Raw genomic sequence first — 24,792 nt, 5'->3', positions numbered from 1 at the left:
TGGATGGATGGATGGATGGATGGATGGATGGATGGATGGATGGATGGATGGATGGATGGATGGATGGATGGATGGATGGATGGATGGATGGATGGATGGATGGACTTTGGTTGTAAGGCACTAGAGAGGTCTGCGTAATCTTCTGCTTTGTATATCTTATATAGAGAGAGAATTGCTTGTTCTGAAATTAATGGGAAATTAAGTCTTTCTCTCCACAAATGAGTCACTTCCTTTGACAATTCAGCAGCTCTCACATTTCTGCTTTTCACTTCCTTCTCTAGAAACTTGTAATGCCCCACAATCTGCTCCTTGGAGGGCATCCCACTTATGCTAGCAAGTGAGGATTCCTGAATGGGCACATGACCTCTTGAGGATCTAGACTGGGACTGGGCAAGGTTCTTCATCCATGTCTTATTGTTCTTTGACACAACCACTTGGCCTCTCTTGAAAAACATGGTGTTGAATAACATTCTACTAGCCAATGCAGTTGCAACACCATGTGAACACTGAAAGTGATAATGAAACCTGGACTGACAGTGAAACTGAAACTTGGACTGAAAATGAAACTGAAACTCTTGAGTACCCTTGGATTAACTCCCTTGAGTGTTTAAAAGCCTTTTGGTGATGAAAAATTGGCTGATGCTAATTTGCTGTAAAAAAACGTAGTCCGCATCCCATTATACTCCATTGTAAAATTTCAAAAAGTCCCATGGGTGAACTTTTTTTAAGGAATCAGTGAAAAATATGTATTTTAGTATTCCAATTCCAATTCTAATAAATATATGCAGCATATCTTTCTGTCCTATCATAAGCAGAAATCCTCTCTCTCTCACACACACACACACACACCTCCTCTGGTTTTTTGCACACACTTAAGCTCTGCACAGACTTGCAAACTGTCACCATGTTCTCCCCTCTACGAAGTAAACTCGGACACACTCATTGCGTGCATGCAAAGCAGACACTTCACTGACTACATACATATTCACACGCATGAATCAGTTTCATGAATGTGATCTGAATCATGTAACTAGAAAAAATACTTCTGTCTCAGTGTGTGTGTGTTTGGAGGGGGGGTTGACTGTGAGCATGATCCTAAACCCCCGGCTGAAGAATATTTTACCAGATATATGAAGTGAAACACACACTGGCAGTGCTTGTTGCCTTATATGAATATTAAAAATTTACTGTACATTTTTGGCAATATCTATTTTAATTGCAATCATGAACTGATGCCAATCTGCCCACTTTTTTCCCTTTGTGACTTTTAAACAGTTGTGAGATTTTGCACACAGATATACAATAACAGCGCTGGATTGCATACCAGATTTATAAAACTCAATAATATTCAGATATTATTTGAAGTAAACATATGTAGAACTTGGTAAATGGGCCTTTCTAGACCATCAGGCAACTCAAAACACTTTACAACACAATCGTCCCTCATTTACCCATCTACAAAGCTAATCTGAATAAATCATCTATAGAGTCTAATCAGTGCTTTAGATCACATTCATACACCAATGGGACACATCGGAGGCAGTAAGGGGTTCAAGGTTTTGCCCAGGAACACTTCAGCATACTGGTGGAATTGAACCTCCAGCTGTCCCATTGGAGGATGACTGCTCTAACCACTGAGCCACAGCAGCCCCCTCACTTGCATTTGTTTACTGGTTTCAAAGTATACCAGTGTTAAAGTCATAGTGTTTTACTTCGGCTGTATAGCGGGCCTGGGGTACTTTTAGATAGTTCGGTACCGTTAGTTTTAGTTCTTCCTGTACACTTAGTTTAGTTCTGTACATTTAGTCGTGCTTGGATCTGTTGGTTTAGCTTAGCTTGTTTAGACAGTTGGTTGTCATTGTGTCTTGTACCTGTCTGTAATTTTGTTCTTGTGTTGTAAAGCACTTTGAGTCGCCTTGTGCTGAAAAGTGCTATATAAATAAATGTACCTACCTATCTAACTACCTAGTGTAAAAACTAAAAAGTGTTTCCCTTGCACTGTTTCTGTTTTAAAACCCTTTTAATAAAATAACAGAGACAAAGTCTCTGCTATAGTCTCTCAAAGTAACTTCTATGTTAGTTGGATGACTGTTTTGTGTATTGCTTTTATTCTATTTATTTTTTTATGTGCAGCATTTTGGTAAACTTGTTTTTTTTTTTTTTTAAATGTGCTTTATAAATAAGTTAGATTTGAAAATCCTTTTTGTTGTTGTATATGTTCCCCCTATCTGATCACACAGAGCACAGAGCAGTGCTTCCCTCTCCTACCTGTTGCTCCAAGCCTTCATTTTATTATGTACAGTAGCCAAAGGGGGAATTTCCCTAAAACTTTTATGCTCATAAAAAAGATGTTGATATATGGTTGTACATTTTATCTGATGGTAGCACAGTCATTCATGGTTTGTCTACCAAAAACACAACACCTGTCTCTTGTCAAGATATTGCTGGTTTAAAACAAATGTTTGCAACAAGCTACAAGAGTTAGCAGGTGAAATATATACAACCTACTGCCGGCTCAGTCTGGAGGCTAATAAGCAGCTAAATAATTACTAATGTCAGGTTGTCAGCCTCTCATCTTATTTACAAAGCGGAGAACAGCAAAAAAGAAGTAATATGGACTTTAGAATTATAAATAAACTAAATAAAACAGACCATTGCCTCTGGTGTTTTAACTGACACTATAATAAACTAAAATTGTAATTTATTCTTAATACTTGTAACTGAATTAAAATTTTAGCCTAGATGTTAAAAAAATCATTAAAAAAATATTTAGGCAGCAAAGGTAATAAGAATTGTATTCTTGTTTTCAAATATAGGCAAATAAATTATGCAATGCATTTTTTTGTTTGTTTTAATACTACAATACAGTAAAACTGTGGTATATTTGTTAAAACCGGTCCATGCCTTTGCAGCACGAATGAAATCTGTTTTTATCATCAATGTTTGTTAAGGCTGCATCGACTCACCATAGTCAACTACAAAACAAATTGCTGACACATATACAGGGCTATTATGAGCAAGTTATCAAATGAAATGGACATATTTTAATGAAACTCTCAGAAAGTAATCACTGGGTGTATGTCTACAACTGATAAACTATTGAAGTCACCCCAGTTCAAGATGGCCGTCAGAGCTAATCAACCTTTGCTAACACAAACATGGCTCTAATTCGATCAACTCTACTAAAACTTGGTGCGGTAGCAGCTGAAAGCTCTGAGGGTTAAGATATCTAACAAGATTTCGCAATATTAATTTTTTACATGTATTTGGACACATGTCTTTTGTTGTCCAATGACGGTGATCAGCACCTGCTGCACCCCTACTTCCCTGGATCACAGTGATTAAATGATTGATTTTACAAGTGGAGTAAAATAAGGCCAGATGGCGTCCAGTCCAAGAAGTAAAGAGTGAAAAAAAGACTTAAGCAAATATAGATTTGCAAAAGATCAAATAACTCTCAGGCAGATTTCACTGAATGCGCTGCCTTTAGAGTAAATATTTCCAACTACGTGATGTGTTCAGTCACCTTTTTGCCTCAGCAGTGGGAGCAGGTGTTCCCTCTCTCCGTATCCCAGGTCAGCCAGATGTTTGCAGCTTCCAGCAGTTTTTCACATCAGATGAACATTTCCCGCTACATTCCCTCGCGGGGACTCCGTGCAGCCATTTATTGAACATCCTATTAATTCCGAAGTGGACTTTTTCCTGGTTCAAGCAGGAAAACTGATTCTGCTTCAGTCAGAGTTGATTCTTTAGAAAAAAAAGCAGGTTTAGTTGTGCAGGTGCGAGCTCAATTCCCTCCTGTCCTCGCTGGTCTCAGATCAGTGTATCCTGCAAGTCACATTGGGTCCACGGGAGTGAAGCGCGCGCATTTTCTTCCTGCTCTTCAGAGTGAGTGACGTCTCCAGGCTCGGGTCGGTTGTCCCGCGTCACATCCACACCGGGAGCTCCGGGGTTCATCACACCGACCGGCAGAGTTCAGGCTGAGTTCAGCTCTCATCCACTGCCCCGGTCCTGAGTCTGAGCAGAGAGCGCACGAGCCCGGTCCAGATGGAGAGGACAAAACGCTTCCAGACAAACTCATCGAAGCAGAGGAGAGCGCGAGCGCGGCTCGTGATGCCACACATGGAGTTAATTAGCTTCATGTGGCAGCCTGGCAGCGAGTAGAGCTGCTGATTTAAAACGCGCAGGTGGAGGCAGGACTCCACCTTGTGGACAAATACCTGCACTACACTACTCATGAACAGAGGTTTAGACTGAGAGCATCTTTGGTTCAACTTTGAAAACAAGTTGATGAAGAATCTCATGTGAGAGTATGTGTTGTCAATGACTCTCAGCTATTACCACACAAACGTTTAGCTCAATATCTGTAAAATTAACTGAGTTATAGCATTTGTTTTTGCTGTCTTGAATCAAGTTGATTCCAAAAATTAATTACTTTTATATGTGCATCCAGTAAGTTATTTCTGAAAGTTTTATTAAAATCCATCCATTGGTTCACTAAATGGTCCTTGTAGGTGGTGGGCCCATGTGAAGGTGACTTCCTGTCCTGTTTTGGGGCTTGGCCTGGCTGAGCCTCAGGAGCCAAGTCACAACCACAAGATGCTTGCCGGCAACCTCCCTCTCTGGCGTAACTCCAGGGGGCTGTCCGGGTTTTCCTTTTCCGGGAAAGGTATCCTGATGGTTCTGATGTTTAAATCACTCCCCTGAGGCCTGGTCATAAACCCCAGGATCATGGGGTACTCAAACCTCTACAGGTGGCATTTCTGCAGTAGGGAAAAAAAGCAACATAATTTTGAAAAATAACTTTTATTGGTAGAGAGACACAATTCTCCAAAATCATAATATTCACATGTGTGTTACTGTAGAAAAAAAAGACCACCATCTTCCCTGGTTGTTTACTTGCTTCTGCACACGTTCACCTGTTTTCTGTTGGACTTACAATAAACTAAAGTCTGAGTTTTTTGTTTTGTTTTGTCTCATGTAGTTTGGGATTCATTACTTTAATCCAGTCATTCACAATTCTGATTGGGTTTATGTTTGCTGTCAATCACTTGTAACACCTTGTTCAAGCCACTGAACGAGGGAAACACTGGTGTTTTGCCAATAACTGTTATGATGATCAAAACCAGCGCTTCAAAGAATGTGACATTCTGTTTCAGAGTTGAGTATTCTGCCATATTGGTTCATAAAGCATTAAAAACATGACCTTTTTAGTTTTTGTCTGTCTCAATCATGTCAGAAAAAGGTTTATGAATCAAAAGCTATTTGTGAAAAAGTGATAAATTACCCACCAATATAACCTTTAGGTAACTCTATATCTTCCAGAAATTATGTAGAGCTATCAGTTTATTTAGTTTTTAGCACTTATTTAGTCCAGAATCAAGTTGGACAAAATTGTTGCTTACTGACAGGTAGGTACAGAAAACACTCACAGCTGTTTTAAGTGTCAGTAGCACCTTTGCTTTATTACACAGTTCAAATGTCGCAAATACAGTTGTATAATTCAGTTTGTCTGTAGATCATAAAATAGTAAAAACAAGTTTGCATTTAGTCTTTAGTGAAGACTTTTGTCCTTTCTCGGAACCACTTACAGGTCAAACTGCTCTGTGAACAATGCTGTGAATCTTAGTCTTCATTACATTCTGGAGCACCTGGACAAGAAGAACTGAAGAGCTAGAGTCTCTTTTCTAGACTTTAGTTTTGCCTTCAATACGAGCATTCCATTCCATCTGCAGACTAAAATTCAGCAACTTCATGTTCCTCATGCCATCTGTGAACTGATTAGACTCTCTCACCAAAAGGTTTCAACAGCTAAGGTGTGGTCCTCATAACCACTAACACAGGAGCCCTATTGGGATGTGTATTCTCTGAATCTGTTTGTTCTGTACTTCAAAGATCTTCATTCCAGTAACCTCTGGTTAAGCATTACAAAGGACACTTCCACATTGTCTTTCAATTACCCACACTGTTAAGTGTATGTTGGAGTTGCACAGCTCTCCTTGTGTGGTTGGATAATAAGCACTGTATGTGAATTAATTTCAGGATTTTATTTAAGTACCTGAATGGTTCTTTCTCCAGGGTGGAATGATTATACAACATACAGCTTCAATGATTTTGAATACAAGAATGACTTTCCTGTGGATTAACTCTGATCCACATAGGATCAAAATTATGCATACAGGCTCAAATACATACATACATTAGAGTATTAGTAGTTAAAAAGTATTTTAACTTGACTACCAATGACTTCTCTCTAGTGATCATGATTGACTGCACATGACACTTCCCAAAGTGGAGAAATTTAATTAGGAAGTTTAGGAACAACCTTGAAACCACCAACGCTTAAGCCTGCCATGAACTGGAAACTGCTGGAACACCAGTAAGTTTTATACCACCATGGACTGAGAGTGTGCCAGCCAAGAAAGAAGCTCCTGCTTCAAAAGTAACAGCTTCAGACTGGGCTGGAATTTACCGCTGCCCACATGTCTTCCAGAGAAAGGTTTTATGGTCAGATGAGATGAGAAGATTGAGCTATTTTGGCCCCAATGACAAGAAGTGTGTTTAGTCCTCTTCCCTGGTTTGTTGGTGTTTTTGAATGCAGATATCATGAGTTACTGTTTCTCTGAGATAATGTTTCTGCTGATGTGCTTTTGAAGCATTCCCAGTCATTTCCTTGTTTTTTATGTATTTTATTAAAACATTAAAAAGTACACTATGATAGTATTCTGAATATAAAATAATGATCTCTTGAACATGTGAGAATTCATTGTTTGTTCCATAGAAAATGTGTATTCAAAGTGAAATATTAACAGTGATTTATAAAAGTTATTTTCACCCGAGAAGTGATTTCACCTTGGATTAACAATAAGTGCTTCTGATATGAGTCAAATCACATTGTATTTAGGTAAAGTCAGTTTGACTTCACTTGGGACTTCCACAATCATCAGTCATCTTGTTAATTAAAGCTGGGAAAGTGAGGTTGCACCAGGCTTTGTGCCGCCATACAGATTCTCCCTCAGAAAGATCAACATCTTCCTCCAGGAGTCCTCCTGAGCGCGAGAATGTTCCAGAGTCTGTCCGCCCCACAAAGCCATCACTGCAAACACAAAAACAGCCTTCTGAACTCAAGAGACTGGGCTGACAAGTTAAACTACAAACACCCAGAAAACTTGCAGGTAGGAGCTTTCTGGCCTGAAAAGGAAACTTACTTTTTTGATTTGACTTGAGATCTCTAAAAAGACTGGCTCGAGCATGTGGCGAATATGGTGGTTCAATCAGATGACCTGCATTTGGGTAGGACAGGAGAGTCAGTAGGTGGCTGTTCCCAGCTCGCTCCATCGTCTCCTTTATCTGGAAGACATGGACTTTAAGTCAGACGGTTCTATGACAAGACAATTTAGGTTTTGTCTTGTCAGCTTTAGTCTGCAACACAATTAAAAAAACAAAAAACATTAGGATCATGGTTTCATTTTTGGTAATGCTGCCACACTCTTTGACAACAGCTAAAAAACATTTTGACGTTGTGGATGACAAGTAAGCCAACATTTTGGGTGTTACTTTGTCCTGTAAAATACTTCCTACGTTGTGTAGATTAATGTTCTGCTTTGGTCATGTTTAAAATGTATGTGAATGTTTTTTGCACAGTGCTCTGAGATGACTTTTGATGTGAACTGATGTTAAATAAACAAAGTGGATTGAATTGAATTAAACAGAAAGAAATTACGTCAGTCAACTCACATCCATTGCAGATTCGTAGGCACACCAGTTCTGATCGTCTTCACCAACAATCAGTAACAAAGGACACTGGAACCGTCCCATCTGCTCAGAGACAAACAGCAGATTTTCACACTACACTGGCTATTTCTGAGATGTTACACACAGGGAGCACTTATTTTCCAGGAAAACCTGGGCTTACCTTAGAAGTTACCAACTAGTCTGTAAAATGTAAATTACTATAAATGACTATTTCATTTTCCTCTTAAGTAGAACCCAATAATCAATGCATATCATATACAACAGATATAGCAAAGCAATATAAAGTGGGAGAAATAATTGTTTGATTCCCTGCTGATTCTCTACATTTGCTTACCTACAAAGAAAAGAATAGTCTCTAAAGTAGTTTTATTTTAATAGAGAAAGAGAATACCAACTAAAAAGTCACAAAAAAACCCACATTGCATAAAATTTACAAACTGATTTACATGTCACTGAGTGAAATAACTATTTGATCCTCAACAACGCAGCCAGAATTCTGGCTCCCAAATATAGTCTATGTGCCCATCAGGCACACTGATCACAATTAGACAGAAGATCTGTACAAGGCTGGATTTGGCCCAAGACCACCAGCAAGAAGGTGACTGTTGGTGCCTTATTTGGAAATGAAAGAAATATCAAATGACCATCAATTGCCTTTGGTCTGGAACTACATGCAAGATCCTCCTTCATGAGAAAGGTGAGGGAGGAGCTTATTCATGTCCTGAAGGCAGGTGGGACCTGAGTCACCAAGAACACTGTAACGGATTGAAATACGTTAGTGTTCAGCGTGATTGTGTCACTGTTGGCGCTCGCACCCTCGCGCAGTGAGGTAGATAAAGGTATCAACTAGACCCGCCATGTTTGCAGGAAGAGAAATGCTGATTATGACCAGAAGAACACCATCCCCACAGCCGGGCACAGAGGTGGAACCATTATGCTTTGGAGCAGCTTTTCTGCTAAGGGTGCATCATGACTTCCCCACACTGAGGGTCCAATGGATGGGGCCATGTATCATACAATTTTAGATGAGAACTTTCTTCACAGCCAAGAACACTTAAGATAAGTCATGACAGTGACCCAAAACATACGGCCAAGGCAAGAAAAGAGTGGCTGAAGAAGCACATTAAAGCCACGGAGACGCCTAGCCAGCCTCCAGATCTCAGTTCTGTAAGAGATTTGTGGAGCTGAAACTGAGTTATCAAGCAGCAGCCAAGAAGAGTGTTTATAAAGAAGAGTGGGCCAAAATCCCAACTGAGATGTGTGCAAATCTGGTGACCAACTACAAGAAACGTCTTACTTGGTCGGCAACAAGGGTTTCTTTACCAAGTACTAAATCATGTTTTGCTTGGAAATTTCAATTTCTTACTTTTATGTAAAATGTCTTTCCTGATATTTTTTGTTGAAAAACTGTGTCTATTAAAATGAAACTGTCTTAAAAATATAGACTGTTTATTACTTTGTAGGTGAGCAAACTTATCAGCAGGGGACCAAAGAATTTCCCCCATTGTCATCAGTATCCTTCAAATTATAATCATGTTAGAATATTTTCCACTGTATACGAGAATTATTATTGTTATTTATCTCCGTCTTCTCCCAGATGCTTTTTACATTCACTCAAAACCATCATTGTCAGTAAAACATATTTTCAAATTTTACATAACAAAGACAATCTTGTGCTTGTAAAACATAATTCCCACATATCGGTAACCTTACAAACACTTATCTTCTAGACCAGTGGTTCTTACCTGTGGGGTTTATGGAATTTTCATTTGTACATGAACAAATTATTAACACTCACAAACTGAATATTCAAAGTTTAGGCAAACATTTTATCACATCAGACACCGCTGTTACACACAGAGGTGAGTTTTTTTCAAGTGTCTGTCTGTCTATGGATTCAAAGAACTTAAGAAAGAATGCATATCAGCCACCCACGAGTCAGGTGGCTTTTCTGTTGGTGTAAGAAGAGCAGCTTTGAGTAAAAAAGATTGTCAACCAGTGTTCTCTTTAAAAACAAAGGTGATTAACTTAAGCATATAGCAGTCATTACAGGATCAATACTTGTTATTTGTTACAAACATAATTCAAATAACCCCTTACAAAAAAAGCACATGACTTTACCACATTTTTCACGTGGGACTACACAGACTAATATGAACATGTTTAAAATGTTTCAGAATCCAACAGAAAACACAAGCAAACCATGTTTCACATGTGAAGTACATGGTTTTTCTGGAAGAGAAGTCAAAAATGGCATAAAAACCTCTTGATATTGAGAGAAAAAAGCAGAAGAGGCGAGGGAGGCTATGGCTGACGTTACTCACATCCACTTTGTATGAGGGGTCAGTGGGGATGGGGAGCAGCAGATCGTGCCAGATGAGTTCATTGTCCTCACTGAACCGAGTCTTCTCAGCATTTCTTGTTCAATGAAAGAGTAACATTTTATATTCATCTCTACTTCTGACAGATAACAGTCTCTCATTGTTTAAACCTACTCCTTTTATTCAGTTCATTTTTTATGATCTAGTGTTTTATTTCAGCTTCAGCAGAAACCAAGCACTTGAGAGCAGATTAACTTACTTGTTAAAGAAACTGAGTATTTCCTCTAAAGATCCATCAAGTGGTTGAACATGACTTCCACTAATACACACAGCACATCTGAGCTGGAAAACACATTCAAACTCATTTTAAACAAACACCACTCACAAAAGGTCCTACTAAGAGAGCTGTATCTTACCTTTATAACTTTGGAATACACACTCATTCTCAGGGTGATGCTGGTGCCCAGTGACAGACCCAACATGGCAATTCTGCTGCCTAGGACCTGAGGATGCTGGGACAGGACTTTGTAGGCATTCTATAGCAGGAAAACATGTTATCGCTTGGATAAGTTTTTGTTATTGTGTCTGATCTGAGTCACAGACCACACAATTCAAACTGTGTGGTCTGTGACTGGCTTCATGTTTGTCACCTTGGCAGCAGACAGCTATAACCTCAAAGTGTGAGCTTTGCTCAGAAGTGGTGCACTCATATTTCTTGACCTTGAAAAACTCTAAGATAGCATTTATTATCTTGTAAATTTCACATATCTGTCCAATAAGAGGCATTTCTCAAAACACACCATTTCATGTTTTTTAACTGCACATATTAATCACATGTGAACAGAAACTGCTGCTCAAGTCAGGCTGTTTAACAGAGCTGCTATGCAGTCACACCTACAGAACACCGCTGAGACTAACTGCAATTTTACAGAAGTACAGATCATTTTTAGATTAGGTTTTAAGGCAGAAATTCATTGAAAGTAGAAATTAAAGCCATGTATAATGAGGGTAGGCACCTTGTTCAGTCATGGATTTCAACACTTGTACTGTGTGGTGAATCGGTGTTGGCAAAGGTGAATGAACCTTCGATCCACAGTTTTATAGTTTTACTCTCTCTCACACATGCACTACTCTGTATCAAGTCCTAAAATAATCAACTTAGGACTCAGCTTTGTTCAGGGTTTGGAGAGCTGAACTCACACTTTTCTGCTCTGAAGGCATCTGGTCCCTGAACATTGTTTTAGGCCCATTGGGTTTACTCCACTTACCCAACACATGCATGTTAGGTTAATTGTTAACTCTAAATTGCCCCTAGGTGTAAGAGAGTGTGAATGGTTGTTTGCGAGTGACCTTTGACCTGTCCAGGCTGTACCCCACCTCTCACACAGTGACTGCTGGAGACAGGCGTAAGCTCTGTGCAACCCAGAAAGTTGAAAAGAAAATGGAAAGATGTTTCAACAATGACAATTGTTCAGTATATTCTCATTCATAATGGGCTATTATTGGTTAGCAATGATGAGAAACATGTTTATCAACTAAGTTACCATTGGCCCATCAAGTCTTTGCTGGATTTTGTTTTTATTTCTCAAAGACTTGATTTTCAGATGCTGTTACCTGCTGTCACTATGTTTTTTTTTTATTTTCACTAGCTTTTTGTGTGCTCTACTTGTCACTAGAGACACCCTCCTAAAACAAAAAATCCAAAAGACCGCATTTAAATGAATGCTTTTGTAGAAAGAACTCTTTTTAGAGAAACTGCTGGTATTAAAAATATTAAGTTGACCAGAGTCAATAATCTTTCTTTTACTCTCAGCGAAACAATAAAGTTAAAGTACTTCAACCTTTTATGACATCATCTTTGTATGTGCACAGTTGTATTCATACAAATGTATCAAAATACGTTTAACTTTATAACATAAAAATCATTCATGTGAAAAATGTTATTTTTCTTAAGACTTAAGTAGTTACCAACGGATTGAAATCGCTGCTTACTGTACCTAATTCTTTGTGAAATAATTGTAACTATTTTTTTTCTGTTTCAGTTAAATATCAAACGCTGTCATCTGTTGATGTTTTCCTTTTATCTGAAAGGCGAATTAATACTCAAACTTTAACACATCTGAGCATCACTTGTTCTTTGCTAAGTTTTCTTAACTATTCTTTCCTTTATTGACCAAAATATCAGGTTCATTAGATTTACCTCAAAGTACTCGTTGCCCACTTTCTTCCCAGTTTCCATTGTGAATTTACATGTCAGGTAATCAAGGGCCATCGAAGCGATTCCATGGGAAGCCAACAAAGCTGCACGGTACTCCACCAACTGTCCTCCTCCACCCCACAGATCCAGGAGACCGGGGAAAGGTCCCGGCCCTTCAGGGAAGTCACAGTAACAAAAACACTAATTACATCTTTGCTCCTTCTGAAACACTGACTCATCTGTGATGAAATGCTTTTTTTTTTCTAACAATACCTATTTACTGCTTTAAACTTTTTTTCACTTATTTACATCAATTTTGAAAGTGTTCATTTGAAGATGTGACAAAACAATAATTTTTTTAATTTAATTTTGTTAACTACTTCAACAACTTTGCAAAAAAACATTTTCCTTTCCCTTGAGGTGATGATTGTCTCACTTGTAAAAGTGGAAATATGTTCAAGGAGAAGATGTGACATTGGAAGAAAAATCCTAATCTGATTATACACAGTTCATAAAAACCTCTGTTTCTCTTCTTTATATTAGAACCTTTATTGCTTTCTTTTGTCTTCTTCCACTAAGTTGTGTTCTGGTCAGTAAAAAATAACAGTGTTTCATGACTTACCTGATACCATCAAAGTCTGATCAATCACAGTAATTGAATCTACTTAGCCACATTTCAACTATCTGCTTTAAAAACAGACAAATAAATTTGTTTGTTTTCAATAATAAAAGAAAAACCCATGAAGGTCACTAAAATAACTTGAAACTGTAAAATATCTTGAAATTGTTTCCTCGCTGAACTTGATGCTGTTGTCAAAAGACTTGATGTGTCTACTTCTGCTTTCTTAGCTTGGATTTTGAGCTTGGAGCGCTGAATCCGTGGGAGCCCTGTGCCTGTTTCTCAGTAATGAGACGGTCTCATCTAGGGCTTCCAGAGACGTTTGTTTTTTACTCATTTTGCTAGCTTCTTGGTCTGTTTTTAGCGGTAATGTATCACATGACCTAGATAAGCATTTTGACATGCATCAAGAGTGACTCATAGACGGATGTAGTGGAAAGAATCCGGTCAGTTTTCAAAATAAATGTCGTTCAGACTCTGAAAATAAAAAAAACGGAAATACTGTAAGTAAATTATTCTGTTTGTGAGGCCTGGTACCAAATGACCCACGGACCAGTACCAGTCCACAGCCTGGGGTTGGGCACCTCTGCTCTACAGCATCGGGCTGAATGAGACCCTAACAAGCCACTATCATGAGAGGAGTGAGGGTAATCTGCAAGTGAATCTATCTTACAAAACATCCCAGCTTTAAAAGCTGGAACTCCACACTCCATTCTTTTTTGAATTGAGAGAGATCCTCAGATGAGAAGCCAAACGTCTTCAGCTACAGGATAGAAGTCAAGTTTTTGGTTTTTTTTTACCATTTTTTGGATTTGCCTCAAAGGCTGTACAACTAAATATTAAGTTAAGGGTACCATCTTTTTGGTCAAGGCCAGTTTCAATAGTTTATTTTCTAAAATAATTCTTTTGAACCAAAGTTCAAAAGTAATGACTGATTTTTATTAGTTAATTTTCAGTATTTTTTTTAATTATTATTATTTTTGTCAGTTTTAAGTAATTTCAGTAACCTTTGTGGGTTTCTCTTTCTTTAACAAAAGGGTACAAAAATATCTGTCTATGTCTGTATGTTTAGGAACTTAGACGAAAAAGCTACCCTCTGCTCTCCGGCAAGACGCGCCTCTCAACCTACCTGAGGGCAAGAACAGAGTTGCAGTGAGCCCGTCCTCTGTGATGGGGACTCTGCGGACGCCAGGTGCCATGTACCAGCGCTCCACCACCACAGCGGTCAGTGGCACCTGATCGATAAAGCCTTCTGTCTCGTGACCCTGGTACACTGAGATTGTAACCACCATGGGAATCTGGACGTTCTTCTTCCTCATCCTGGGATGACAGAAGAGTCAGCTCTGATAATAACTTTTTTAATCAACTGATAAAATCTGTTCAGCTTACTAACCTGAGCCCAGGTTTGCTGCCCGGAACTGGCTTTAGACCCCACAGTAAACCCATCGGTTCAACCCCTGAGTACGTTCCACCCAGACTGGAATCCTCGGAAACTGTAAAGCAGAAGGCACAGACTTTGCAATGCTGCAAACGTTTCTTAGTCCATTTTGCTTCATTTTCCACGCCAAGGTTCTGATCGGCTCACCGATTACAGTTCCTGTGGCATCAGCACAGTAATGGGCAAACGCCTGCCAGTGGTGTCCATCTTCACACTGATGGAGGGCGTGGAGAGTCAGCTTGGAACCAGGGAGAGCATTCTGGACCAGGATAACAAACTTCTCATCCATGAGCCCTCTAGATGGCTGCACCGACAGCTTCACACAATACTGCTTCTTCCAATCCATGCTGAACTGCTGAAAAATCACAAACAGGACAGGAGTCACTACTTTGTATCAATGTTAATGGCTTTCATTTTACTTTTTATATTGCCCATGAAATTTTATAGCTTGTTCTATACACCCTTACTTTCAAAGGTCAGTGGCTTAGTGAAAACTATTAACCTTGCTTTGTTGTGCAATCAAAATTATCCCTTCTTCCTTAAAACGAATTCAGTTGTCATCAAACTTAGAACAAAAAAAATATTTTTTGTAAGGGCATGTACCTCGTTAAAGGCCTAGCGTTGCTTGGAGGAATGCATATCACCCACAACCTTTCACACTGAAGTTTAGTCTAAATCATCTTATGTAGAATAATAACATCAGATTTTAGCTCAGTATCTGAAGACCTGACTGAGCTACAGTTGCTGTTGTGTTGGCTGACGTTGATAAGGTGTGGCAGCAATCTTAAACTGTTTTGGCTCCAAAAGTTAATCAGTTGTAGAGGTACATCCAGTGATTACTTTCTGAAAGTTTCATTAAAATCTGTCCAGTGGCTCATGATATATTTTGCTAACAGACAGACAGGGTTAACTCCAATAGTTAATGCTAAAGTTTAAAGTAAAGATCTCATGCAATGAGTAGAAGTTGGAGTGTGTCCTGTGAATGAGCAGCTACAACCACACCACGTTAGTAGAATATCTGCAAAACTGACTGAATTATATCCAGGGCTCTCAAGTCTCACGCACTGACTGTGAGACAAGCATTTCGTGAAGTGCACATGCTCACAGGCCACACTTTGTATTTCTCACGCAAAAAAAAACAACACACGCACACGGCCTTTTTGTCACTTTAACGCTATATTTAGTGAGTTTTCAGATCCCTCTAGCATTTTTTAAAGCGACTAGCTACAAATCTAGTGACTTTGGCAGCTAAATGTGAGAAAGTACTCATTCTGCAGCGTACCATAAGCCCCGCCCACTTCCCCAAGCACTGACAGCTGTCAATCTCACAGCAGAGAGGAGACCCGCTCCACTCTGTGTCCACAGTGGCGCAAAAAGTTATGTCTTAATGTGTCATCTAACAACTTCTAGCAGCGCAAAATCTCACTCCAAGCTCAGATGAAAACTTGAGAGCCCTGATTATATCCATGTTTGTTTTCTCAAGGTCAGGTGGCTGTGACACCATTCTTGGGTTGACTCCAAAAGTTAATCACTTGTAGAGGTACACCCAGTGATTATTTCCAAAAAGATTAATTAAAATCCATAATAGTTGGGCTTGGGATATTTTGCTAGCAGACAGAGTAAATTGACTCCAAATAGTTAATTACATAACTTTAAACAAATAACTTGTGCAATCTATTAGAGCTCAAAATGAGTTGGGAATGAGTCTCGGCAACTACTACACAAAACTTTAGGTCAACATCTGTAGAACTGACTGAATAATTGTATTTTTTGTGTTTTGACTGCAGGAGCACATGCATCAATATTTTCTGCAAGTTTCTTCAATTTCGTGGTTCGTGAGATATTTTGCTGACACGCACAGACACGAGCAAAATCGTTATCTTCCGCCTCCGTCTTTCGGCAGCGGGCGACAATAAACAAAGTAGTCATGCACAAAGTTTCTATAAAACTGGAATATGGGCTACATCAGAAACCCCGTGAACATGCTGATGTTCATTGTGAGTTTGTTCAGAGTGTTTCACGCTGAAAGCCACGGTACAAACTCCACAGCCATCAGTGTGTGGACAGCTACAGGTCAGCCAAAATCACGCTACCATTCAGGAAAAAATAGAGCTTTTTTATATCAGCGACTGTAACCTGATGCCTATATATTGTTAAAAGCTTTGCTGTGTTGAAGCTCTTCTCTGTGAGTGTACGTACTCTTACTTTTCTTTAACTAGAGCTGAATTAATCTTTCACCTAACGACTAAACACACGGTACATGGCACACACACAAACATGTCAGGACATTAGGTCCACAGAAACCTGACTGCAGACTTGCTGTCTTTGTGTTTTCCTCGTCTCCTAATGGATTTGCGCTCGGTGAATTGTGTCCAGCGGTGTCGGTGTCTCCTCTCTGACGGTGTCGACACAGCCCCTCCTGTAATATGAACTGCACGACGCACGAGAGGACGACTTCTGTACGTAAACGGAAGCGGCGTCAGACTTCTCCCACGAGCGAGTTGACGTCACCGGAGAGAAGATGGCGCCATCCAGCGGAGGAAACCTCTTTTGAAAATCACTTCAAGAAACTCTTGAATGTTTTGTGCCTCTACTTCAAGTTCTCTATGTTGAAATAAAAAATGTTTGCTCCCCCCCGCCCCCGCAAATATCACTTCTTTCCTATTAATGTAAATCAGCAATGTTTGTTTTTAATTGTTATACAATATAATGTAGTATTTTTGAATAAAATTGCATCCATTTTTTTAGAAGCGTCTAACACTTTGTGTACCAGGACTTAGGGTCGGTGTCATTATAAATCAGAGCAAAACAATCAACAAGATCAAAAAGTGGCTGCCAGAGAGATAAGAAGTCCTTTTTAAAGTGATCTTCTAATAGTTATCAATATATAGGCGTGCATAAGACTTGCACACTACTCTAAAGCAGAGACATAATAAAATCATAATCCCCGTCTGAAACATTAGAGCATATGACATACTGAAAATTTATAATTCAACACATAAAATAAGGTTTTTGTTCCAGATACTCTTTAGAAATTGATTAGTTTTAGATAAGAAACTGATTCTAGTATAATCTTATTATAAATGCTAACGTTTTTATAATTATTTAACTACTTTCCTCAGCTGAAGAAATGCCCAAAATCCTATGTTTAGCAAAAAAAGACTTTAATTGGAGCTACAGAACAAAAGAAATACACATTTACCTGATGATGATCTCTCCCTCCTCATCATTCTCAGTTCAGTTCTTGTCTCATTTAGTTTCCCTTTCACTGAGGAACTTTCACTTCTCCAAACTGAGCAGACAAACACACCTTTGTTCACAAATCACAATAATAAACTAGCAAAACAACTCATAAATAGCTCTGAAAATATAAACTAAAGGTCACCAATCAATTCTAAAACATCTTACTTTGGATGAACCCTTGTTGACACTAGCCAGCCACCATCACAGATCAGCTTTAGGAGGAGGTTTTGATGATCCTGTTAAGATTTCTCCCTCTTTCTCTCTCACACTGCAGCTACTCCCTGTGCTCTCCTCTTGCCTTTTTTGAAGGCTGCACGCTCAGCTCTAATTTTCTTTAAAGGCCGCATGCTCTGCTCCTCTTCTTCATCTCTGTCTTTAACATTAGCAGCGCAACCATCTACCATAACAGCTGTTGTTGTGAGCAACATGCTCACTTGCGCTTTCTACCCAGCCACCATAGTCTACACAAAACATTTTTCTCTCATTCATAAAACACTAAATTCAGGGACATTTTCTAGGGACTGTCCCCAGAAATCTGGCTGGTCACCCTAAGAAAAGGGTTTAAGTTTTCAGCCAGGCTAGGCTAATGGCTAGCTAAACAGGGCCATATGGGTGTGAAAGATTGCTACATTAACTACTATTAAATCGATACGTTTTTAATGACAGTGTTTGTTTAGTTTGTTACTGTTTTTTCAACTGACCAACTGACTGCTATTTTTATTTTTTAGACAAGATGACTGATTCATTTATATGAAGTGGAGGGGGCTTGTCTGTTGTTGCTTGTTGTCAACTTCCAGCTTCCAGTCAATCTCTAGTTTTAGTATATCTCAGTGGTCGAAATGTTTACTCAGCTCTTCGCATAGTAATACATTCACTACAGTTTATATTCAGCAGACAGAAATTTGTGTTGTAACACAAACTTTGGTTGGTTGAGAAAACAGCAACAACCAGTGTCATGCACAAGTGTAGAGGTTTAAAATTAGCTAATATTGTTTTTTGAGAAAGAGTTTTTTTATAACGTGCAAAAGTATTATAAAAATGGGCCCTCATAAAGTTAGCCATTAGCATAGTCTGGACAAAGAGTTGTAGATTTTTCTCCATACTCTGTGACTGAAGTCACTATTGATAATATACTAACTACTGATGACTACTACACAGAACATCATTTCAAAAATGACTAAACTATCCCTTAAAGAGCAGGTGAGGTAATTGATGAGCTGAGAACAGACTTAATATCTACTGCATATCATAAATAATTTGATTAGAGAAAACATCCTAGTAAAACCATTGGCCTTTATAGAAAATAAAGGCCTCACAAGATCTTCTTATGCTGAAATGGGATGGACTTATAGCTGTTTTAGTCAAACCTGTAAACAGTTTGCACAAATGTGCAGTATTGCAAGATCTTGCGAGATGTGATAATCTTCAGAATATGCATTAATAAGCTCTCAGAATATGTGGAGAAGATGGTCAACTACTACCACACCAAATTTTAGTTCTATATATGTTCGACGGAGTCATGGCCCTTTGTCCATGGCTGTTGTACATGCTGATTGTATCATATCGTGCTGTGTTATCAAAAGAATATTTCATACTTGTGGATTAAAATAGGTCATGACTGCTAACAGATAAGAATGTTCCATTTCATAACTGAATTGTAAGGTCACTTTGTTATGACACCATCCCTGCAAGCAGTAAAATGTGGGTCATGAAGCCCATGCCAGTCGATTGACTGGGGGATTCATGCATGCTTTGGCCACGAGTATTTGCTGAAAGATGATTCGTTCATGGTTCAAAATCTACCTACCTCCAAATCGTGACTCAAAACACATCTGTTTAGGTTAGCCTACTTGCTCTAGTTTCTTTGACCTTTTTTACTTGATTTTACTTATTATTATGTGCTTTTATGTTGTGCCTGTGCCAAATAAAATGTATTGTTATTATTAATGGCAAGGTTTTAAAAACAGATGTTATGCTATGAGTTAGATCTCAGAATATAAATTGGGCGTCACTCTCAGCTACTAACACATCGCATTTTAGCTCAGTACCTGTAAAACTGACTGTGGCAAAGCCTTTTGGTGCCTGCTAGGGTGGCTTAGCTGTGGAGGCCATCTTGAATGAAGATGATTGTAAAGGATAATAAGTTTTTGATGAGCACACAATGATGACTTTCTGAACGTTTTTTTTTTAAATCCAACCAATGGTTGATGAGAGAGTGTGGTGATTTGGCTTTTTCTGGGTTTTGTTTTAGTTCTCTGGTTTGTGTTTTGGTTTTGTTTTCTATTTTTAGTTATCTGGTTTTTGTTTTCTTCTTGGTTCTGTCCTCCTTGTGTTTGTGTTCTCATTTCCACTTTTCCCCAGTCATTAATTTGTCTGTTAGCCACGCCCATCTTCACCTGTCCCAAATAAGTAATCATTCCACCTGTTCCCACTCACCTCGTTATCCCCAGTTTTTAAAACCCGGTCATTTCTCTCCATACCTCGCTGGTCCATTGTCTAAGGTTTGTCTCTGGTTTGTCTGTTGTTTGTAGCTTGTTTCTGGTTGTTGTTTTTCCCGTCCCGCTTGTCCCCGTCTCCGTTCATGTTAGTTTTAGTTTGTTCTTTATTTTGTTTTTGCTGCCACGTCAGCTTTTGTTGTGTTTCTTTATTTAATAAATTATTTTGTTAAGTATGAGTCTGCGCTCTGGGTTCGCCTTCGTCACTCCACATCATGACAGAGAGTTTGCTATCACTATAGACAAAAACAAAATAATAATAAAAGCAGTGCTCATTCACAGATTTATTTAACAAGATAAAAAGCTCCTCAAGTGCAGTATATAGTATTTGGCGTCCTGCATATGTACTTATTTTCTAATTTCCTATCTTTCAGAAATAAAACATGGGAATATAAATCACAGTACTCTGTGTCAGGGGTCTCCAACCACTGAGGCAAGGCCATGGATGATTCGGTACAAGGCAACACAGAACTAATAAAAGGTCTTTTTAAAAAATTGATAGAAATATTTTTATAAAGATTGGGCTGCAGGGTATTTTATTTTGTAAAATGATGACTTCCATTCTTGTGTCTGTTATTTTTCACATATTAGCAAACATCAAGCTAACCCTAGCAAATATGGGTAAAACCAAAATTTACTGGAGAACTTCTTTTTCCCCACTAGTCTGTGATGCAAAAATGGTTGGGTGCCACTGCTTTACATGATAAAGTTAGATACTTCATCCTGAAGCATGTGAACATCAGGTAGTCTGAGCAAGAAAGTCCACAAAGATCCACTTCTAGGGAAACCCTTCATCTGTCGCCTGGGCTTCCAGTTTTTCTCCTCGACTTTATACTCTAAAGTCATGCTCCTGTTCAGAGTGAGCACAGAGTCGCCTCTTACCACAGATGTAAACAGTGAACCCTTGCTGTTGGCAAAATGACCTGGTAGAGATGACCACTGACCAGAATTCAGATTGTAGCAGTCCATCAAGCATCTCAGAAAGTCATCAGATGGACCATTCCTCATGACGTAAAGGTTGTCTCTGTGGCCAACCAAACAGTGGCCATAGCTCTGGTGCCGGATTAACGTTGTAATGAGTTGCCACTCATCTTTCTTTTGGACATACTCGTAGATCTCTGTGGTCTCCATGGGCCTCCACAAACATACAAAAATCCTGCTCATAGTTTTAGTGCAAGATGCTCCTGCTGCTGGCCGAGGTAAGTGAGCAGCAAATGTCCATGTGCCTCTCTTTATGTTGTATAGTTCCACACATGACATCTCTGTTCGTTCATATTCTCCTCCAATGGCATAGAGACAACCATCCACACCCAAGAGGCTAAGATTATAACGGAGTTGTGCTGGGCTGGTAATCCTAGTCCAGCTGCTGTTTTCAACACTGTAGCAGAAGCAGGACTTTACAACTTGTTTGTGAACTCCATGAACTCCTCCAACAATGTAAAGCTTGTTGTCTAAAACAGCCACCCCAGCCATAGATGTGCTGGCTTCCAGTGGGAGATCTGTTAGTACTTTCCAATTGTTTTCCTTTTCATCCAGGTAGCAGACTGTCCTGGAGGCTGCATGGATGCTGGTCTCCCCGCCGCAGCTCACGTGGGCCCCTACAGCCACATAAACACTTGGTGTCAAAGACTCTACATATGAGATCAGTTCTGATGGTAGGGTCTTCTTGACATCTTCTTCCAGGTCACTGTACATGTCTCGGATGAAGAGCGCAGTGGCGTGGTAAAGATCCATGAGTCCAAATGTTGCTGCAGTGTGATACATCAGCAAACAATTGTCTGTGTTGATGAGGTTGATAAGATGTTTTGTGAGTGGCGTTACCTGTAAAAAAGCAGCACATTCAATCGCCTCAACAATGTCATCTTCATCCAGTGTCGGCATCTCTCCCCGCAGAACTGCTAAAGCAATGAAGAAGCCCCGAGCACGCACACACTGGAGGTGGATCTTGTCCTGTTGGCATTCCTTCATTCCAGAGCGGTACAAAGCTTGGAAATAGTCACAGCTTTGAACAAGTAACATCTTCTCTTCAGAAAAGTGTGTGTCTCCAATCACAATAGTTAGTTTGGCTGAAACAAGACCAGAGGCTAAACATGGCTGATACCTTTCACCTCCTTTGTCACCGTGGCTGCTGTCCTCTGATTCAGTGCTGTGTGCCGACATCACCGTTCACTGACAGTGACACTCAAGAAGGTGAATATAACTCGAGAGCCTGAAGCATTTCCAAACGTTTTGAAGCAGAGCTGTAGAGAAGAGGCATAGGCAGAAGCTCTTTAGAGAGGGCCAGCCTTTTCATACTTGTCAAAATAGAAACAGCTAAAAATAGGTGAGAGCAAATGTGTGGAGTCCGTTCCATGTTGTGGTCCTCATGAGAACAAGGCGCACATTTATAGTAGTCAGTTCTGTTGTAGAAAATTCCCCTAAAATGCAATACATACCTCATCGTCTTGCAACACATGTAAAAAAACAATCAACAACCAGTAATGTCAATAAGAGTCCTTTGCTGCTGAAATATTTAGTTGTAGTAAAACATGATAAACACACAAATATCCACATATGTTAAGAAGTTTTTAAAGGCAAGTTTCTTTTTTAAATGAAGAAAATGGTTTGTGTTTTATGTTCTATTAGTCAAGCCTTTCCTGGTTGTCTAAAATATGCCTTAAACTATTTAACGTTGTTGAGAATTCAATATATAGAGTTTATTTTAGTCATAATGCAACATATCTGTAATGGACTGACTTGTCCAGAGTGTACCCCACCTCTCACCCATGATGCTGTATCATCTCCCTGCCATCCTGAACAGGATCAAAGGGTAGAAGGTTAACATGTAGAAAATTTCAAACTAATTTTAATTTGCTCTCGTAAAAAAGCATTTACTATCAGAGGAAACGCTAATGTATGTTTTTTCTCACCACCAAAGTGAACATACAGCTTACATAAACACAACATAGTCATTTAAATATACGAATAAAGTCAATGAATGTGTTTAATCACTGAACTAGAGAAACATTAGAATGGTCACTGAAGGTGTGAGGCAAGATTTTTGGCAGCCATTTAGGGGCTCCATGTATCCCTCTGTACTGTTTACACGTGGAAGCTACATGGAACCAGTCCAAAAACTCATAGAAATAGCCTTATTTTACTTATGATTATCAAGTGTATCTGCTCGATGATTGTTATGATTTTTTTTGGATGATTGTAATGATGTTTATGATGATTGTAATGTAATTCTACTGATGTTTTTATGATGTAAAGCACTTTGAATGCCTTGCTGCTGAAATGTGCTATACAAATAAATTTTTACTTACTTTACTTACTTCAATAAACACATTGTGTATAATGTGAAAATAGGAGACAAGAGCCTCCCAACATGCCAGATAAAGAATTATCTATCAAGGGCAAAATGCTGACCTGACGCACTTCCACAGCTGTGATAAAATGACCACGTGCTGTTATCATTCTAACCAGACCAGTACATAACTGCACTTTAAGTAACTGAATACTTTGCATGTGCCACCAGTGTCTGGAGTTAATTTCACAGTGTCTAGAACAATGGTTCCCAGCCCTGGTCCGGAAAACAACTAAAACATGGATAGTAGTCCTCAAGGACCAGGGTTAGGAATCACTGGTCTAGAAGATATAAACATGAGGCCGGCAATTTCGCAAAAAATATTAAATCACTATTTTTACTATTATAACTTTTTTGAAACATGAATCCAATCTTCTGTTGTCAAGTAGTGTGCCAAATTAAACACACATAGAGTTGTGGTTCAGAACAACAGAGATGAGACTTTTTGACTGTTCTAAATAAACTAAAAGCATTAACTTTAGTTTGGATGGTTTATGTTTACTTTGTTGTTGAAGTTTTTTTTTTTTTCAGAACCAAGGCTTGATTTTGTTTTAAAATATCAGTGTCTTCACAAAAGATAAGCATTTCATTTAATTGTTGATACCATATTAAATCATTTTCTTTATTAATAAAACTTGGTTCTCATTTTCAGTTCTGAAAAGCTTCTGTGGTCCCAAACCCATTCAATAATGTTTCATTTTTTTGTATGTCAGGAAGCATCTTTGATTTTTAATCAGTCAGGGTGGGAAATGCACATTGTAAATTGTTGTGTTCTGAAGTTTACACAGTGAATGCATTTATGTTGCTGTGGTTTTGTTTGGTCACAGATGTCACTGCTGTGACACTGTAAGAAGTAGAGATCATGCAGTGGAAGACTGAGATTGAATGGAGTTCTACTGTCAAGTTATTTAACTGTGCTTTCCCACTGGAAAGGGACGGACATCTACACAAAGTTTTTTTCAGCTGGATTCCACTCAATGACCAAACAGCCCTCCTTTCTTCTTTCCATCATGTATTTTCAGGCAGGAATTGACAGACATTGACAGAAGGAGGAGTCCTATCGGGCATTTTTGGCCTGTGGGACTCTGGAAGCAGCTGACGGGTATCGGCAGTCCAAGCGGCATGCGGCTCGGGTGGTTGCTGAGGCAAAAACTCGGGCATGGGAGGAGTTTGGAGAGGCCATGGAAAAAGACTTCCGTATGGCTTCGAGGCAATTCTGGTCCACCATATGGCGTCTCAGGAGGGGAAAGCAGTGCAGCACCAACACTGTTTATAGTGAGGGTGGTGTGCTTCTGACCTCGACTCGAGACGTTGTGGGTCGGTGGGCCGAATACTTCGAAGACCTCCTTAATCCTACCGGCACGTCCTCCATTCAGGA

The 24,792-nt window shown here is 39.2% G+C and overlaps 3 protein-coding genes across 11 annotated transcripts in view; all 3 read right to left on the bottom strand.

Annotated features, from left to right (window-relative positions):
- LOC108250582 (metabotropic glutamate receptor 8-like) overlaps positions 1 to 4,095 on the bottom strand; it is a 297,339-nt gene extending 293,244 nt beyond the window's left edge. For 2 of the 4 annotated variants that reach the window (XR_005234323.1, XM_037980851.1), the window contains exon 1: positions 3,527 to 4,095. The gene's annotated coding sequence lies outside the window, so the exon portion shown is untranslated. The remainder of the gene's footprint in view (positions 1 to 3,526) is intronic. The other 2 variants (XR_005234324.1, XR_005234325.1) reach the window with 1 other exon arrangement.
- A 1,342-nt stretch (positions 4,096 to 5,437) lies between these two features.
- On the bottom strand, positions 5,438 to 16,795 carry LOC108250245 (peroxisomal succinyl-coenzyme A thioesterase). Of its 6 annotated transcripts, none has more exons than XM_017440029.3 (11): positions 16,647 to 16,795; positions 14,478 to 14,685; positions 14,286 to 14,385; positions 14,022 to 14,212; positions 12,277 to 12,446; positions 10,493 to 10,612; positions 10,336 to 10,418; positions 10,080 to 10,173; positions 7,738 to 7,818; positions 7,209 to 7,350; positions 5,438 to 7,096 (listed from the first exon to the last, which is right to left on the bottom strand). In XM_017440029.3, exons 2-11 carry the CDS (start codon positions 14,674 to 14,676, stop codon positions 6,960 to 6,962), a joined length of 1,317 nt encoding a protein of 438 aa, XP_017295518.1. In that variant the 5' UTR covers positions 14,677 to 14,685; positions 16,647 to 16,795; the 3' UTR covers positions 5,438 to 6,959. The 6 variants fall into 6 exon arrangements, 5 of the variants coding, with proteins under 5 accessions (XP_017295518.1, XP_017295517.1, XP_017295520.1 ...); XM_017440028.2 differs by having other exon boundaries at positions 16,635 to 16,792; XM_017440031.3 differs by having other exon boundaries at positions 16,640 to 16,788.
- Positions 16,796 to 20,259: 3,464 nt separating this feature from the next.
- LOC108250243 (kelch repeat and BTB domain-containing protein 13) lies at positions 20,260 to 22,346 on the bottom strand. Its single transcript, XM_017440024.3, has one exon. The coding sequence runs from the start codon at positions 22,226 to 22,228 to the stop codon at positions 20,765 to 20,767; it is 1,464 nt and encodes a 487-aa protein (XP_017295513.1). The 5' UTR covers positions 22,229 to 22,346; the 3' UTR covers positions 20,260 to 20,764.
- Positions 22,347 to 24,792: the final 2,446 nt, after the last annotated feature.

This window comes from Kryptolebias marmoratus, linkage group LG17, assembly GCF_001649575.2.
Source record: "Kryptolebias marmoratus isolate JLee-2015 linkage group LG17, ASM164957v2, whole genome shotgun sequence".
NCBI lineage: Eukaryota > Metazoa > Chordata > Actinopteri > Cyprinodontiformes > Rivulidae > Kryptolebias > Kryptolebias marmoratus.
The sequence above is the reverse complement of the archived record's forward strand: the minus strand, read 5'-3'. Positions and strand labels throughout refer to the sequence as shown.

Excerpts from the sequence above, each read along its gene's own strand:
- LOC108250245 (XM_017440029.3), bottom strand. The coding sequence starts at position 14,676 with ATGGATTGGAAGAAGCAGTATTGTGTGAAGCTGTCGGTGCAGCCATCT. Across the intron at positions 14,386-14,477 it reads TGCCACAGGAACTGTAATCG|TTTCCGAGGATTCCAGTCTG; the intron begins GTGAGCCGATCA and ends TCTGCTTTACAG. Across the intron at positions 10,174-10,335 it reads ATACTCAGTTTCTTTAACAA|AAATGCTGAGAAGACTCGGT; the intron begins GTAAGTTAATCT and ends TCATTGAACAAG.
- LOC108250243 (XM_017440024.3), bottom strand. The coding sequence starts at position 22,228 with ATGTCGGCACACAGCACTGAATCAGAGGACAGCAGCCACGGTGACAAA.